The sequence below is a fragment of the Grus americana genome, chromosome 8 (genome assembly GCF_028858705.1).
Source record: "Grus americana isolate bGruAme1 chromosome 8, bGruAme1.mat, whole genome shotgun sequence".
NCBI classification, from domain to species: domain Eukaryota; kingdom Metazoa; phylum Chordata; class Aves; order Gruiformes; family Gruidae; genus Grus; species Grus americana.
The window spans coordinates 15,065,343-15,082,670 of NC_072859.1; the positions used below are offsets into that span (position 1 = coordinate 15,065,343).

Below are 17,328 nucleotides of genomic sequence, written 5' to 3' on the forward strand. Positions count from 1 at the left end.
AGGCAGCCTTATCTAACAGATAGAGCACAGTGCTGGGTCTGTACTCCAGCCTGCTTCTTTTCCCACCTGCTGAGGTATAACACGCACTCTATATAGACCTTCCATCAAGGGTTTAAGAGACATTAACAATTATTTAAAAATTCATTAAAATATTCAACTTTATTAACAATATATTTACATTTTTTTTTCCTGCTCTTGGTCAACCATGGTGAATGTTCAAAGGTAAAAAAGCATTAAGCAATAACCACAAGATGAAAACATTTTAAACCTATACAATACTTTTTATACACAAATTTATACAAAGGAACACTTAAATAATACAACTGGACACAAAAATATACACTTTTAGAGAAATTCACATCAGTAATTGTATAAAGCTCTCTTCTGTACTAAGGGTCCTGAAAATTTAGGACTAAAACATTAGCTCTGTAATGCAAAAGGGTTATTGTGACAGTCCTCAAAGGCCACTATATAGCACACGGACATATTCAAGGCTATCAGCTTATATTTCAGTCTGTGTATTCAAGTTTTGAGGTCCTTTATGATTACGCAAACATCAGAAATATAGTGGTATAATAAACGGTACTTAGGAAAGCAGAGTTTGAGAGCCAATATTAAAGTTTGTAGGCTCAAAACACCCACTTAATAGTTAAACAAGTGTTTGATATACCGTTTATTCAAAAATAGAAAGAGTAAATGCACTTACATAAAAAATAACTTTTACTGTTCAGCAAGCGTGCTCATGTGATTTTTATATTAGTACAAACTAAAAAAAAAAACAAACAAACCCGCCATATGACTTTTAAAATGATACCAATTCACCTTCTCCCTACTTGAGTACATTTACATTAAGGCTTTGAATCATCTGACCCACAATTTTACAACATTAAAATGAATGGGTCCACATGGATGCTAGTATGTCTCATTGAGACTCAGCATGACTAGAATTAAAGCTCACCACCTTAAGGAAACCGGACACATGCTCATGCCTCAACTCTTCTTTTTTGTCTCTCAACTAGAGTGTAAAGTTAATAGTAATGGTACTTCTTGGCAAGAGACAAGTACGGAATTGTTTTTAAAAACAAATTATTAATTCAATGGCAACATCTTTGGAGAAATTTTTTTTTTAATTGTACAAATTTCATGCAGAAAGCTAGTTCTTAAGATTACCTTAAGAAATGACATTTTTTGATGGAATTGGAATGTGTATCCCAAACCGCCGATGGGAAAAAAAAAAAGTCTAAGCCATCTTCCTGGATTTTTGTCATACATTTGTATCTTGCAGTAATGGTTCTTTAGCTTCACCAGGAGCTTGTGGGCTGTGGGGGTGGCCATGGCTGCCACAGTGTTTCTTCCAGTTGCCGGACCGGACATTTAGGTTCGTGTGTTCAGGAATAAACAAGGCAACAAGTAGTGCCAACAGCACAGAGCACGCTCCAAATAAGAACGGGGGTCCGGGAATTATAGAATTCTGCAAACAACAATAACACCACAAAGTATTAATAACCCTTCAGACATGTGTTAACAGACTACACTTGCTAATCACACACCACAGGAATAACAGTGTGGAGCCATCTTTTAAAAGAAATGTGGAAAGACTGTTACATCCTAAGACAGGGATCTTCTTAATGCCTGCCAACTTCCTTCTCTACTGCAAGCTTCCTCAACAAGTTACTATCTATTGCGAACTGAAAAAAATACAGAGAGCTTACTTAAAAGACTAAGGGACAACAAAACAAACCCATACAACATGTGAAAGGTAAATACAGTGTTGGGAAAACAAGAATGGGATGCTGCAGTGATTAGTCCATCCTTCCCTCCATCTGTTCTCTTTACAAGGGTCATCAGTTGTATCTATTGAAAATTAAACTAAGCCCTACCCTCTAGTTAAACCAAACAGATCAACAACCCTCTCCAGAGTGACACAAGAACTTTTTTTTTTTTTTTCACATGCTTCATTTACAGTTAGCATAACAAAATATAATACAGCATCATACTCAAGAACTGGTAGGCACATGATCCCTTCCTAATTTCTTTTTTTTTTTTTTTGAATGACTAGGTAAAAAGAAGCATACCTGTTGTAAATGGTATTGCGTGACCACACTACCTCCTGACGGTGATTCAGGCATGGGGAGTTCATTCAGTTCAACGTGAAATATATAGAATATAAAGCCATAAAGTGCTGGTCCCAAACCATTACACAGTCCTCGGATTCCTGTTATCATCCCTTGAACAACACCTGGGAAAAGTAACACACATTGTTATCTAGCTGGATTTATACATAGACAATTAACTTTTTAATGGATTATGAACAGATCAGTAAGACTTTATTTGTGTCACCTTCAAACTGATGGAAGCAGGAAAGCTTCTCTAAATGGTGTTGCACTATGGGTAGTAGTAACCAAGGCACACAGAACAATTATTAGAGTATATGCAAGGGTTTTTTTGCCTCTCCCTTTAGGCACAGGGTAGCACTTCCCATGCTATGCTCATTCAGACACCAGTATATATACACAATACCCTTGCTATCACTGTCTAACACAGGAGAGAAAGCACTGCATGCAACCTAGACAACTAGGCAAACTTCTTCTGTCCCAAGTGAGGCAAATAAACAGCATATTAAGTTGGCTAAATATTTTGCTGTTGAATGTTTTCCCTCTGTGCCAGAAGGATGCGATCCACACATCTTACAACTTCCAAGTAACTTGGATTTTAACGTTCTGTGACCTGTGCTCAAGTGTACGGGCTACTCTGTGCCAAGATTGAGGCACTGTGAGGACAGCCTGATATGTCTGTCTTCACAGTATTCTTTGACTAGAATTCAAAGTATGAGGACAAAACCTACCCTGTTGGTCAGCATCAGCAGTTCGTGAAACCAGTGCGCTTACAGCTGGGAAAGTAATACTGGACATGGCTGCAACAGCGCCAGCTGCCCACATCATCCTGCAAGAAATAAATACAGATTCAAAGTAACTGCTCTGCATGGATGATGATCTGTGATTGGAGCGTATATATGTATGTATGTATGCCTGTATATATATATATACATGCGCTTACCTGTCTCCCTTGGATAAAGGATAAAAAGCAGAAAAATACCGTATCATTCAGGTATTAAAATGAAACGTACATACCATGGTTCTGATCCAAAGCCGTACCACGCAAGTTGTAGTATTTGAAATCCTAGGCCCAGCAAGATGGTATTTTTATTTCCAATGGACCGCATAAGTAAACTTAAAACTATTGTCTGACGGGGGGGGGAAGTAAAGAAAAAAAAATAATCAAAGACAAATAACATTTTATTCTAAACATTAAATACATGCAGGTAAATAAGTTAATTTTAAAAAGCCAAGTAAAATTCTCCAAAAGCAGCATTTGCCAAGTATTCAGGAGCCTCTACCAAAAAAATAGCAATCCTTTAGCAAGTAATATGAACAAACTGCCACCCCTTCTTCGGTGCACAAAGGACATAGTTTTCCCAACGCAGTACACTTTGGATATGAATGAACCAAACTCTGGCTGGCAAGCTCCTGTTCATCTCGGTTGGAGTGTTAATCAATTGGTAGAGACTTAGAAAAACACCTACAAAAAGGCGAGTCATGTTTCTGGAACCACAGCATTATGGAAGTTCTCCACAGTGCTCAGCTCTTTCCAAAGTTACCCCGCCAGTGAACTACACAGCAGTAACTCACCTGTGCAATAATGGAAAGAATCCCAAGGACTGCTATAAATGCTGCAACACTTTCAGATGAAAATCCCATTATCTATATTAAAAAAAGACAATTTGATTATTAACCATAAATCACTTATCATGATGTCACAAATATCAGTGGGGGAACACAATACAGAAGACCAGTAGTATTCAACTCCTCCCTAATGCAGAAAAAAAAGTTGGTTGGGGTTTTTTTCTCTCTCTATTATAACAAACAAGTATATAAAAATAAGGGGGTATAAAATAGAAAATAGATAAATGCTTCCCTCAAAACATAAAAACCCTCCAGTTTAACACAATGAACCTCATAGTCCAAGAATAATGCAAATAATTACAAAATACAAGAAATTGTTTTAACATTCATCCCTCTCCTCTCTTTTTGCCTCTCTAAAAAGAGACAAAAACAGAAAAGCAAGAGGACTTAAAATCAGCTGGTGGAAGCTTTTAAATTATACTAGTTATCTATACTTTATGTATGTATTCAGCAATACTGAAAACTTTCCTATAAATTTACTTTTGTTCAAATCCATAGCAAAACATGAAGTTACCTGTCGGAGGTATAGGAAGAAGCTGGAATATTGACCTGCCTCTGGGAGGTAGGAAAGAAAGACTGTTATGCAGATCAGCAGCACAATTGAGTCCTGGCCGACTTTCTTCAGTGACTACAGCAAGAAAAAAAGTATTATAAACATTTCATCTTCACATTCAGAAAAGCATACCTAGCAAGAACCTGAAAGGCATGTCAGTAATGAAGCTGTGACGTGGTACTGCCAAAACATTCCCTGTGTGTTTAGCAAGACGGTTGGGAAAAGTATTAGCAGAAATTCAAAGTTAAACTTGAAAAAATACAGGCTTTGTTTTTCAAGCTTGAAACGTACTAAATTCAGTCTCTTCCCTGTCTCAAAAGCTCAATGTTTATGAATACCAAAATATTCCATATTTAAATAGCTTACTGCAAAAGGGTCAGCCTGTTCCCATGAAATGGGTGCTCCCCAGGATGCTGGCCTCATCTTCTCTGGCAGCGATTCTGGTACAGCAACAAGAATAAAACAGATGTCCAACAAGGCTATTGCTGTAGCCAGGACCACAACCAAGCTGTCTCCGTAGACTCGACCAAGGTAGGCACCAATAGCAGGGCTGGTCACTAAACTTGCCGCAAAAGTTGCTGAAACCTACAGCAAATAACAGCTGGTAAGATTTTCCAGTATTTCAGTCAACAGTAGTATTACCCACTTTTCCACATGTTCAGAAGCCTAACCATTTTAATTGGGTAGTGATTAAAAGTAACCTTTTTCCTGTGACTATGGTAGCAGCTAGGTATTTCAGCCAAATTTTTTCAAGAAAAACAATTTTTGTTTTGATAAGTGGACAGCAATGTGAGGCGCTCTTGCATATGCTGACATAATTAAGTTTCGTTAACTGCAGTCTGCTGATATCTCTGGGAAGTGATGAGCAGTATTTAATCTTCATATTGGTGAAATACACCTGCCTGTTAATAAGAAAATATGTATCAATATGCCTGTATCAAGGTCATATTAAATTTAATATGCTGGTTAATCCAACTGAGTACAATGGATCTTCAGAAAGCAGTTTTCCATTTACCAGCTGGCCTTGTTGTGAAAGATGCTAACTTTAAAACTGAAGGAACTTTCTCAGCATATCTCAATCCCTGATGTGTACAGGCAGAGAGAAACCATTTAGTTTCATATCCGGTTTTTGGCTCTTCCTGCTGAATATGGTAATGGATTCTGTAACCTGAACGCAACAAATAATCCTGCTAATCCATAATACACCAGGCTGGGAAGGCTCCAGAGATCCAACAAGTTATCGGGAGATAATGGAAAAATGGAGGCGAGCTGTAAGAACTTAAGACGACAGGTTACTCAGCTAAGTCTGTTCTGAACCGAAGCGCAACAGTGTGCCAGGAGACACAAGCAGGAGTAGTCAAGATATCACACAATGGCAATTCCAAAATTAGCCAGGAACAAAAGGTTAGATTTTTGAAAAGATGACAGAGTAGTGCTAGTGTGAGAACCAATGGAGGAATAACTAAAGCACCTCAAACAACACCATTAACACTGTTAAGACAGACATCTGAAAGGCAGCTTTTAACACGGTTGTATTTTGTTGAAGGTAGAAGCAGAATATTCAAGAGGAGATACAGGACTGGATGACAAGAACAACAGAAAACAGAAAAACCTTACTCCAAACTAAAATCAACTTGCCAGAGAAGAAACAAAAAGACAATTTTGAAAAGCTTTACCTGAAGTGTTTAGTACTGAGTACCACAGGAACAGAGCCCCCAAAATACATACCAAACCATAGGCCATGCTTCTTTCATGTTCTTGGGTTATGTCTGCTACATATGCAAAAACCACAGAAAACGTCACTGCAAAAACTCCAGAGACAGAGATAACAGCGAAGTACCACCTAAGAACATTATAAAAAAATTAGAACAGCTAAATAAAAACAAAAAGTCTCTATTTACAATCCAAGTACAGTCAACAATAAATCATCTTGTCCAAATTTTCCTGACAAATATTAAGATAAACTTGGATAAAGCCAACGTGAACGTGTCTCGATACAGCTGTGTAATTCCTCCTTAATGCAGCGAGTACAAAATGAAACAGCATAATCTTGTAACATCTACAAAAAGCTGCTGTGATCAAGTACTTCTAGGAAATGAGGTGCTAAACTAACTTCGACTGGATGCCTATGACCCAAAGCAATTCAGGAACTTCAGTATTTTGAGAATCTGGTCATTGAGAGAGCTCGACATTAGCCTTATCTTTATGCTATAGACACTAGCACTTGTGTCACCTGAAACATTCATCTACACTTAGAAACAAGCTACTTCCCAGAAAAAGGATGAAGAATCCATGAAGAATCTGTGTGACTGGAGAGAAAACTGAAAAGGCTCACAGAGCTACCTGAACAGCTGGCTCTGCCCTGCGTCAGTGCAGTCTGTGTTATTTCAGCGACACCCTCAGGTACAGCACGCGGGTAGTCTGACAACACTGAGAGTTCTGACTCACACGCTACCTAGGGAATGTACGTGCCAGTTAAGAGCTTACTAACTTGCACACGGGGTGAAAGCAGGTGGATTTTACAACTTGAGAAACAAAAGTATAAAATTGCAGCAACATTTTAGGTTACAAATGGTTACTTCATGCATTAGGTAAGGTTTTAGTTTCTGCATAGTTGGCTAGTATTTGAGGAATATGGCCACAATAAAGACCTGCACAGTTCAGTGGATGGCATTCCAGTGTCTTTTGCAAATGTGCTGAAGTAGAAGTGGGGCCTACAGCACAGCACTCAAAACCAGCAGCTCTTAAAATTCTGACTGAGGCATTTGGCCTCATGGCAGCTACCTCAGTTTGACTCTGTTCTCCCAACTTTGCACTGAAGTAACACAAAAGTCTCAACCTTCCACAGAGCACAAACAGTATTTTATCAACAAGGCTACAAACATGAGCAGTGTATAGCAACCTTGACAAGAAAATAGCAAATCTAATGTGAAAGAATTTACTAACCATGGGCTGATCTTCATTAGTGGTATTGGTGCACAGGTGAAAAATACTGTTAGCAGCAAGAAGGACTTCCGTCCCCACACATCAGACAGGGCACCTATGAGCGGGGCACTGAGGAACGATAATAAGCCCTAAACGAAACAAAATGTCTTAAGTTAGAACTAAGCGGTTAGAATTGTGACAGTCAACCACACCACAACCTGATAGCAGGCTGGGCTCTGTCTTTACGAAAGTTGACAACTACAGTGCAACGCCTCAAAGGCAATATGAGCAAGCGTTACTGATCTTCTACCCCATGTCTGGTTACATACAATTTGAGATTTATTACCTCAAAGCTACACAAAACTCCAAATGCAGATGATCCAGTCATACTTGCTGTTTTACAGTTCTATATATATTTAGAATTCACATAAATGTAAGTAATTGAGAATATCCTACTGGAGCAATGAGCTCCAACTAAGAAATTCTCAAATTTTAACACCATGTGTGTCACTTGGGATTAGTCAACTACCTTTTTATTTGCTGAACTCAAACAGCAGGTACATATCAAACAATATCTTACTAAAAGTAAAATGATGCGTGTTTGCTATTTAGCAAAAGTTTACTCCCCTGATTTATTTATAACATAAAAGCGATATTGAAAAACCTCTTGAATGTGTCTCTCAATTGGCAGTCACATCTCTACTCCCACCATTCAGCTTAAGTTGTACTTGTGATTTGCTTTTGTCACCTTACCTTTACTCCTTGAATTAGCCCATTCATTAGAAATGTATGTTTGGGGAAGGTTTCATGCAAAACCTGGAGAAGAAATATGAACACTGTCATATACACAATATTAACTATAAATATTGCTCATGATGCATCCAACTTCTACAGTGGCACACCCACAGTAGTTTTATATTTTCACAGAATATAGAGACAGAAAAAAAAAGACACAGCACAAATAATCTATTTAATCTTTAATTCACATGGAAGGTACTTTGAGATTTTAGCTTTACTTGATAGAGGCCTCAGTTCTCTCAGAACTTTGGGAAGAATTAACGTCATCTAACTTCAGTGTCTGAAATCTAAATAGGCCACAGAGAACCTAGAAAATGATCAGACCAGACTCCACGTTACTGTGTCATCTGCAGGGGGCTGGGAAGAGAGAGGAGAGATGACATCATTCTGAAGTGCCTCTCAGTTCGGTGACCAGAGCCTAGATCTGCAGGTTAAAATGGGCACACCTCTGGCTGACTTGTGTGACATGAGATGGATTCCATTCAGTGATTGACGTGCAGTTCATAGCCAAGAGACTGCTCATAGTTAACATCAGCTTACACAGCCACACCAAGACTGCCTTTTAGGTGGAGTTTGCTTGGAGATCTTTAAGCCTTCGCTCCTTTTAATTTGTAAGCATGTGTCACTCTCAGAGATTCAATCCGAATGGAAAGCAACCAACTACATCAGAAAATAATTTGGTACAAACACATTGGTATGACTGTCTTGCTAATCATAGGGAAGTGTTGACTGGTGTAACAGCGTCTGCGCTCTGAAGCTTCCATTTAAAGCACAGCCAGGTCAGCAAAGATCTCCCTCCCTACACACACACACACTTGCACAATCTTACCAAATTTCAAGTGTATTTTTGTCCTTACATTTGTAATGTGCAAACTTTTTGTAACATCTTGACAGGAAAGATAATTTCATTCAGTACTGTTTCACTGCTTTCAAGTCAGAAAATATTTACATGTAAGCTTGAGTGTTAGCGGACTTGCACATAAACAGCTATACTGCATCATTACATTGCTTTAATGAAATAATTTTAAATTCCTGATTCCATGTAAAAACACAAAACTTTTCACTTGCACAACAGAGCAGCTCAATGATATATAATTTTCATTTAATTCAGAAGATGATCAGTGCCTTTGCAGTAATTGGCCCATCTCCCGCACAGTGAGAAAAAACTTAAACGTATCACTTACCACCAGAGTTGGTGCTGTCAAGAGTCCCCAAGCAAAAAACTCCAAGAAGATCACTATAACAGCATGGTAGACACTAGGTGAACCTATTCCTTGAGGCTAAAACAAGCGAAAAAACAGGTGATTAAAACATCCAGCAATCTATTACAGTCATGAGAAATGAACACTATAAATGGACTAAAAAACGAAACAGGACTCAGAACATGGGAATACAGTTACTCAAGCTAACTAGTACTGACTGAAATTCCTTTTTTAAGCCTTTGCTGTCAACGTCCTGAAGTGTCTTAATCCTCCACAGAATACAAAGTGTGCTCCCATCTCAAATTAAAAAATAACCCACTTATACTGCCAGTCTGGGAAACAAGGATGCTACTGAAAGTGCAAACAGACTCTTCTTCAGATAATTAGTTCCTTTTCCTTGAGAAAAATGCTTAAGCCCACACAATGCTACATGGAAAACAAGTTTTCATCATTTCAAAACATGGTAGTGTTCACACTCAGCTATCCCAAAGTCTAATTACCTGGTCTATCAAAAAGTTTTATAGTACTTCTGTTACTAAAAGGCACCATGGCTACGTACAAAACTTTGATAGCTTGAGATCAGGAAAGAAAAACTGAAATAACGAACGCCAGAAGTGAATCTCAGGAACAGCACTGATCACTTCCCAAATACTGAGAGCAAGCTTCTTAGCTACAACATGCTTCAATGCAGGAAGAGATCTGGATAAAAGATGTAAAATGAGGAACTTTAAATTCTTCGGTGATTTAGTATAATCAGAAGTAGCTTTTGTGGAGAACAAAAAGAGCACGGATAGGACAACCTGCTCATCTCATACACTCTGTAAATGCTACCCTGCCAAACAACATGCCACAGTTCATCATTTGCAAATTGAGGAAACAGTGCACTAATTATTTCCATATGAAGGTAGTATGAATAACTCATCAGAAATCTTGCATTCTTTAAGCTTAGAAGTGCTGCCTGAACGTCTGCTTTCCCTGCTTTGTGTGAAGGTGAGTTACTGACAGAGTGGCACTGATTTGATTAGACCTAGCACTTATACTGAGCAAACACACGCAGGCTGAAGTCCTGAGCTGCTTCTCAAGGTGGCTGAGGGGGATCTTATCAACATGTATAAATATCTGATAGGAGGGAGTAAAGATGACACAGCCAGACTCTTGTCAGAGGCATTCAGCGACAGGACTGAGAGCACACCCTGAAATACAGGAAATTCTACTTCAACCTCGCACAAAATAGACCCCTGGAAACAGGCTGCCCCACGAGGCTATGGAATCTCCTTCCCCTAAACCTGACTGGACACAGCCCTGAGCAAAATGCTCCAAGTTGACCCCATTTGGGGGAAGAGAGTGGGCAGTTGGATTAGAGTTGTTCAGAGGTGCCTTCCAACCGCAAACACTACACAATTTTAAGTTTCAGCTAGGTAATACTAGACTCTTATTACAAGATTTATGCAAGTCACACCTAGCTTTTCTTTCCAGATTCCAATATTTCCAATACCAAAATAAAAATAAGCCTTTTGAACAACTGTACGAAATAAATACAGAAAACCACACTGGCCATTCACCTTTATTGCTAGAAAAGATCATCATTTTCAGAAGTAACTGTATCAATATGTAAAAGGTGAGCTACAGAAGTACCTTAGCACTGTGCTATTTTGTCTCTCTCAAGCCCTCTTCAGTAAATATAGATATCATACCATACAGGTATCTCTGCTATTTTTACATCCCATTCTCTTAAGGAGGTAAATTAACAGTCTTTATAGGTACAGAAAGTGGTTATAATTATCTTCACTTCCCACAATTCTTTTCCCTTTCCACCCACAACTCTTATTTTAGTTTTGGGCTAAAAATTTATCCAGCTCTGCACGAACCATAAGTAACAATCTCAGCTGTTTGTCTCAGTCTGATACAGAAAATCAGGTTCATTCTTAGTCCCCAAATTCCTGTCAAGTTACTGGCTCGTGACCCCCCAAGGTATTACAGACAGTGAGGTAGGAGTCATGAACCATCCCAGTCCCTCCAAGCACCAGGGGTCAAAAGTGCCTCCGTTCTGTTCACAACAGCAAACGCAAGCTCAACAGCCATCTGCGTCTGTGCTGCCCTTGTCCAGTTCTGGGCAGCTACTCAGAGATCACACGCACAAACCAGAACAGCAGAATGAAGCCAGTGGCCGTCCTGCACAGCTAAACTGTTGGCAATTTGAGAGGCACACAAGCAGGTGACTGCTGCCCTCTGCCATGTCATCCAGCCATGTCATCCAGCTGTAAGCAACGTGATCAGATGCTTCCATTACATTGGCAGAAACAAACAGAAGTGACATTTAGATCGCTAGGGTTAAGCTTCCTTGCTTTCTTGTTGCTAATGCTCACTTATCGTAGGTACTGTTATTTGTTCTTATCTATAAAAAAGAAGTAATTTAGTCACATTTAGATCATCACCTCCATAGCTATTTTTAAAGATGGTTGCAACCATGAAGTAGCAAATATACTCCCGAGGTAGAAGAAAGAGGGGAGGAAATTAATAAGTGGTTACATTGCAGTGCATTAAGATATATTATGTGCATTCAGTCCACAAGACTTAAATGCTGGTCTGACATACCCTCCCCACCCCAACACGTACAGCACAGGTGTTGGGCATTCAGCCCTGTCTTACTCTAAAAACCTGTCCCCACTGTGCTTTACAAACTCACTAACCTAGCATAGTGTAATGTAATAACCTAAGTGCAATCAAATCAGAAGTCCTTGCACCTGGAGATAAAATATAGAGCCTTTGTATGAACAACCTGGAACTGAGATGTTCCAGAGTAACAGCAACCCTTCTCTGCAACCATGTAGCCAGAGCAGAGCGTATTTATGTTTGGCACAAAACAGTGCTCTAAGAATGCCCCTTTCTCTAGTTAGAGAGGAAATGTCTTTAACCAAACACTTTGTACCATCAGTTGTGCCAGTGATAAAAACTGTATATCCCTGGCAACCCTAAGAACATGCATCTGATGACAACAGAATAACTGTCAAAGCAACAAAGGCATCAGATACAAGATCATAGCTGCTGCTCCTCTGCTGGAAAGGAAGAGACACCAAATAAGGTACTAAGGTCTAATTCTCTCCGGCATTGCTCAGGTGTGCACCTCCTAATTAATTTCATGAGTACTTCAAAAATACATAATCTTACATAAGATTAATTCCAATTGATTGTAAAGGAAGGCAAAATGAAGAATAGCGTTGAAACCACTTTGCTGGTGCTACTGCCTCTCCTTCAGTGAATCTGATAACATACACTTAAGTACACACACCATTACACATTTTTTTCTGTGATACAGCTACTAAGCTACAAAGCGAACACCACAAAAATACCACCATGCACCAACCCAACTTCCTGCACCACCTGTTGCCTGGACAAGGGGACCCAGCGTAACCCACAATGGGAGGAGAGGCTTTGCAGAGGCAATGGGTGGTTTCTCCCTTTTGCTTGTTCTTTTCTTTCTGCATCAGAATCAGTGATTAGAAGTGACAATAAATTAAATTGACCGAAGCTCCCCATCAATAAACTCTTTTTGCCTGTGACACTGCCTCATTAAACAGCTGTATATTCTTGCTGTCACAAAAGTCACAGTCATCTTTGATGTCAAATAGTTTCAAAATAAACCAATCAGGCTGGAAACTGTACACTTAGATGCTTGATTAATTACTGGTTTGCCAGTTGGAGACATTCAAGATGTGAGCCATTTTCATTTACCTGTTTCTCATAATGTCACATAGCATGCTGGGTAAGCAAAGAAACTAAAGCGACTGAGCGCAGAAGGCTAATTAAACGTTCCAGCAAACATTAAAAAAAATAATCCAAGCATAAAATTTTTGCTATTATAAAGAATACTCTACTATACCAGACTGTCTAGCTTTAAAAATGTATTTAAAACAAATAAATTCTCAAAATATTTATTTGAAGGCAGAAAATATCACAAACTAGTGTTTTTGTTATCTAGCAACAATCTACATACCTTCAACTAATGTTTATAGTCCATTTTCCCACTGTTTTAAAAACAACTGAAAATCATACAGAACTCATGCAAGTTTGCACTCTGCTTTTGAAACTAGTGGGAGACACTGACTGCAGCACTGTAAGTACCACTGAATACAGTTATTACACTGTCTTTTCCTTTATCTTGCAACTGTAACTTTATTTTGCCAAGAGAGGAGACACTTGGAAGTATACTTTATTTTAACCAATGATTACTCCAGAGAGAAATTCTGAAGCACTATGTCCCATGAGCAATAACATTCACTCTGCTTCTGTTATTCATTCTACACTATTTATGCTTCTATTTGTACAAGGTAATCTCACACATTTCTATCGCTACAAAGAGCAGGAAAACACATCCTGGAAAACATCAACATCCATCAGTGGAATTAGTTTTGCTTCTTACCACTAAGTAATCCAGACAGTTGGTCACCAGTGTGATAAACAACTATAGTGACTGACACCTCCCTCTTCTCCATTATTGCTCAAAAAAAACCTTAAGGACCACCAGCAATTTAGTCTGTCAAGATGTCTCTTTATTTGAAAGAATGATACTGTATTTAGAAGAGTGCACATCAAAGCTACACAATGTTACACAGTGGAAAAAGTCCAGCGGCAATGATACATTGGAAGTAATGCTACTCATCAATTAAAAAAACCCCAAACCCAAGCTCCAGCAGCCAAAACACTTAACAGCTTCCTTTCTTTTTAAAATTCATATATTTAAGAGGAAACAAGACAGTGGGAGGGAACTGCAAAACCCTTCTTCCAGGCACCCTTTAAGTGACTTCTCTGATATGAGTGTCTGTGCCGCTCGCTGGCCGATTCTTTCTCCGACGATAGAAACAGAGAGGACAGAAGGCTGCTGTGGTGGCGATCCATTCACCGTGCGGGCATAGCCCATCCCAGACGGTGATCCCAAAGCCCACCACACTGCATCCTAACCACCCTCGGTGCTTCCTGCTTTCCTTTGCAATAGCAACTGCCAGCCCGCACCATCCCTGCCTATTATGCAGCCAACTGCTGCTCCCGAGCATACAGCTGGCTTCCTAGCAGCTCTTCCTTCCGCGAGGAGTCATTTAAATAATTTTCAATGTCAAGTTACGTTTAGACACATACCGCATGATCTCAGACAAACGTAAGCGATCTGCAGTTACCTATGTCTAACTCCTGACACGACACTGTTTTGCATCCTGAGCCCTAAAAATCGGCACAAACCGAGAACGAGCATTTACGAAGACCTGGACTAGCGTGACACCCTTACAGGTGTTTCTCGGGCAGCTGCCTCATGGAAACCAGCCCGGGATGCCGGGACGAAGCTATCGGGGCTGCAGCGACCCGCAGCATAAAAGAAACCGAAACCTCGCCACAGAGCTCAGCCCGGCGCCGCCGCCGGAGCACGGCCCGCTCGCACGCCGCCAGCCACGGCTGCCCGAGGCCCGCGAGCCCACCGCTCCCCTCCCCGTCCCCCGCGCCGGACCGGGCCCGGCCGCACCTGCCTCGGCCCCCTGCCCCACCGCTGCCGGCCCTCCACATCGCCGCGGGGCCTGGGGCTCCGCCGCCAGCTCGCCCCACAGCCGCCCCTCCCACAGCCGCCGCGCCCGGCCTCACCGTCCCGCCATCCTTAATGATGATTTTCTTGGCCAGCATGATACTGCGGTTCACGGCGCGTTTCTTCTTCTTCCCCCCCTGGGTCATTTTACCATCCTACAGCCCCGGGGGGGGAGCGGGGGCAGCAGCGGAGCCTCCCCAGCAGCCGGGCCTTCGCTTCGCCTCCCCTCCCCGCGCGGCCGCCGCCACCCCTCACGCACCCGGCGCCATCTTGGGCAGCCACCCCCAGGCGCAGCCGCCGCCGCGGATCACGCGATCGCTCCATTGGCCGGCCGCCGATCACGTGCACAGGACGCGCCGCGCGGGACGCCCCCAGCCGCCCGCCCTTCCCCCCGAGGCCTGTGCCTCGGGCCCCGCCCAGCCCAGGCGGGGTCTCTCCCTGGTGCCGTTCAAAAAATTAATGGTCGGAAAAAATAAACACATTTAAAAAAAAACAAAAACAAAAACAAAAAACAAACGAGACCGCTGCCAGAAGCCGTGCGGAGGTAGAGCCTGGCAGAGGGCTCGGGGCGGCGGTACCTGGCCCGGCGGGCCTGTCCGAGCGGAGCGCCGAAGGAAGACGGAGTGCTCCGTGGTTCTGTGCTACCTCTCTCCCTCAGCAGTCTCCATTTTTCGAAACACCGATCCCCCACCCGTACTGCTGGAGACGCTTGACTTTTTTCCCCTATCCAGACAACACTGGCATTTTAAAATACATTATCGCGGCCTCAGAAGCCCCAGCTTCTCATATACCTCGGCGAGCACCAATCCTCCGAGCCTGTGGCCGCCCTCTCCCGACCGAACCCAAAGCACTGTTTCCCGCCCTTTCCTCCCTCCCCGCGCTGGCTGAGGGGCCAGCAAAAAAGGAGCAAAACAAGTCAGTTCTTACCGGATATACCTGTTGGACGTCAAAATACATTTCCAGAGCCAAAGTACATAACCACAGATATAATCCATCTTAAAAATCCAACTTGGAGACATCCTGCTTTCTTACTCTCGAGTTTTAAATCTAGCTTATGAAAGCTTTAACAACTTTAAATGGGCAGGCCATTTCAGGTTCTGACTTACCACTGTCTGCATGTAATATTGTAACAGGGATCAGCTTTCCCAAGGCACGATGCCCGTTGGTGGAGAAAATCTTTTAGAAACGTGCACTATTAATTATTATGTGGCTTATAGTTTAAATTCCTTCACTGCTGATGTTTGGCAGCACTAAACAGAACATCTGACCACATCCAGTACTGTTACATTCACAGTCTCAGACACAACTCTCCATGGCCATAGCCACATACCAGTCTTTTCTCTATATTCCTCTTCACTCAGTCCTCCATCCTCCAGCCCTCTTGCTGCATATCCCTATCTCCCCAGCTCCTGTAACATCCCTCTTTACCCCAAAACCTCAGCCGCACATTAACATCATGTCTGTCCATACCAACAGCGGCTGCTATGCTGCACCTCCACCTAACATACAGAGCTGTACTCTAGCTCCCTTGCAGTACAGACACCACTATGTTAACAATCATGCACCACTGCAGATCATCTGGGCTTAAGTTAACTATTAGCCTTAAGACCAAGCACCCTTTTATCTCATCATAATGCAGCTTTTAAGGAATTTAGAATTGAGGCACAGCCCTACTCAGGCCAATGGATCTACTCTGGTCTCACAGTGAGACAAAGGCAAGTAGGAACTACGGGGCAACCCACAGGGGAAAAAGGATGTTTGCAGCCATTGCTATTATTAGTCATTTGTTACAAGTCTTAATAAGTTATGCCAAGTTTGTGACAATTCTGTTCTCATAGCTTTCATTTGAAAAGGGGGGGGGGGAGTGTCTTAAAATTTTGACATTGTTTCAAGTCTGCTCCTTGGAGAGAGTGCTGTTGGTGGGAAAGTCACACAGACACATACATAACATGTAAGAATCTCGGGTAAAAAAGTTACAATTGCATCTCAGCAAAGACATTTTGTAACCAGGCTGATAAAACAGCTATTTTTCCATCCACACCTTTATATTAGAACCACTCCTCTTATTGATGCCATTATCCCAAAATAAATGCATCTTAAATATCAAGTTTGCTCACGTAGGCTGAGTAGAAGATTCAAGTAAGAATTTCTAAATTTAGAATAAACTTTAGATAAATATAACTTGCTTTTGCTGTCATGAATTTCAGCCAGCTACACGTTTTTAAGTATTAAACTCCACTTACCTACATAAGTCCTGACATAATCCGCTCTGTCATTATTTAACTGAGACAAATTCCTGACAAACAATCTCCTGAAGAAGAGTAACAAAAATTGTCTGTTATATCTAAACACCTGTAGTGCTCAACCTACTATACAAAGTAAATGCATAATAGCACCCACTAGCTGTAGAAGATATTACCATCTTTTTCTAAGCGGAATGAAAATGTACAGAGTACTTGTCATCTCTGATTCTAAAGCACAGATGGATGACGGTTTCGATGGTTTCAGTTAAGGTTCCTACAGACTGCTTGTAGGCCAAAC

At 41.2% G+C, this 17,328-nt stretch overlaps 1 protein-coding gene across 1 annotated transcript; it reads right to left on the bottom strand.

The window, feature by feature from the left end:
* Positions 1-132: 132 nt before the first annotated feature.
* Positions 133-15,103, bottom strand: MFSD14A (major facilitator superfamily domain containing 14A). The gene is made up of 12 exons (XM_054833451.1): positions 14,847-15,103; positions 9,204-9,299; positions 7,975-8,037; positions 7,243-7,370; positions 6,025-6,139; positions 4,663-4,881; positions 4,258-4,371; positions 3,690-3,761; positions 3,132-3,244; positions 2,846-2,943; positions 2,076-2,239; positions 133-1,471 (listed from the first exon to the last, which is right to left on the bottom strand). Exons 1-12 carry the CDS (start codon positions 14,931-14,933, stop codon positions 1,265-1,267), a joined length of 1,476 nt encoding a protein of 491 aa, XP_054689426.1. The 5' UTR covers positions 14,934-15,103; the 3' UTR covers positions 133-1,264.
* Between the last annotated feature and the right edge of the window lie 2,225 nt (positions 15,104-17,328).

Bases quoted from the DNA above. Each gene is read 5' to 3' on its own strand.
- MFSD14A (XM_054833451.1), bottom strand. From the start codon at position 14,933: ATGACCCAGGGGGGGAAGAAGAAGAAACGCGCCGTGAACCGCAGTATC. The intron at 8,038-9,203 runs GTAAGTGATACG...TTTCTTCTCCAG, and splicing joins TGACAGCACCAACTCTGGTG to GTTTTGCATGAAACCTTCCC. The intron at 3,762-4,257 runs GTAACTTCATGT...TTTTTAATATAG, and splicing joins TCTTCCTATACCTCCGACAG to ATAATGGGATTTTCATCTGA.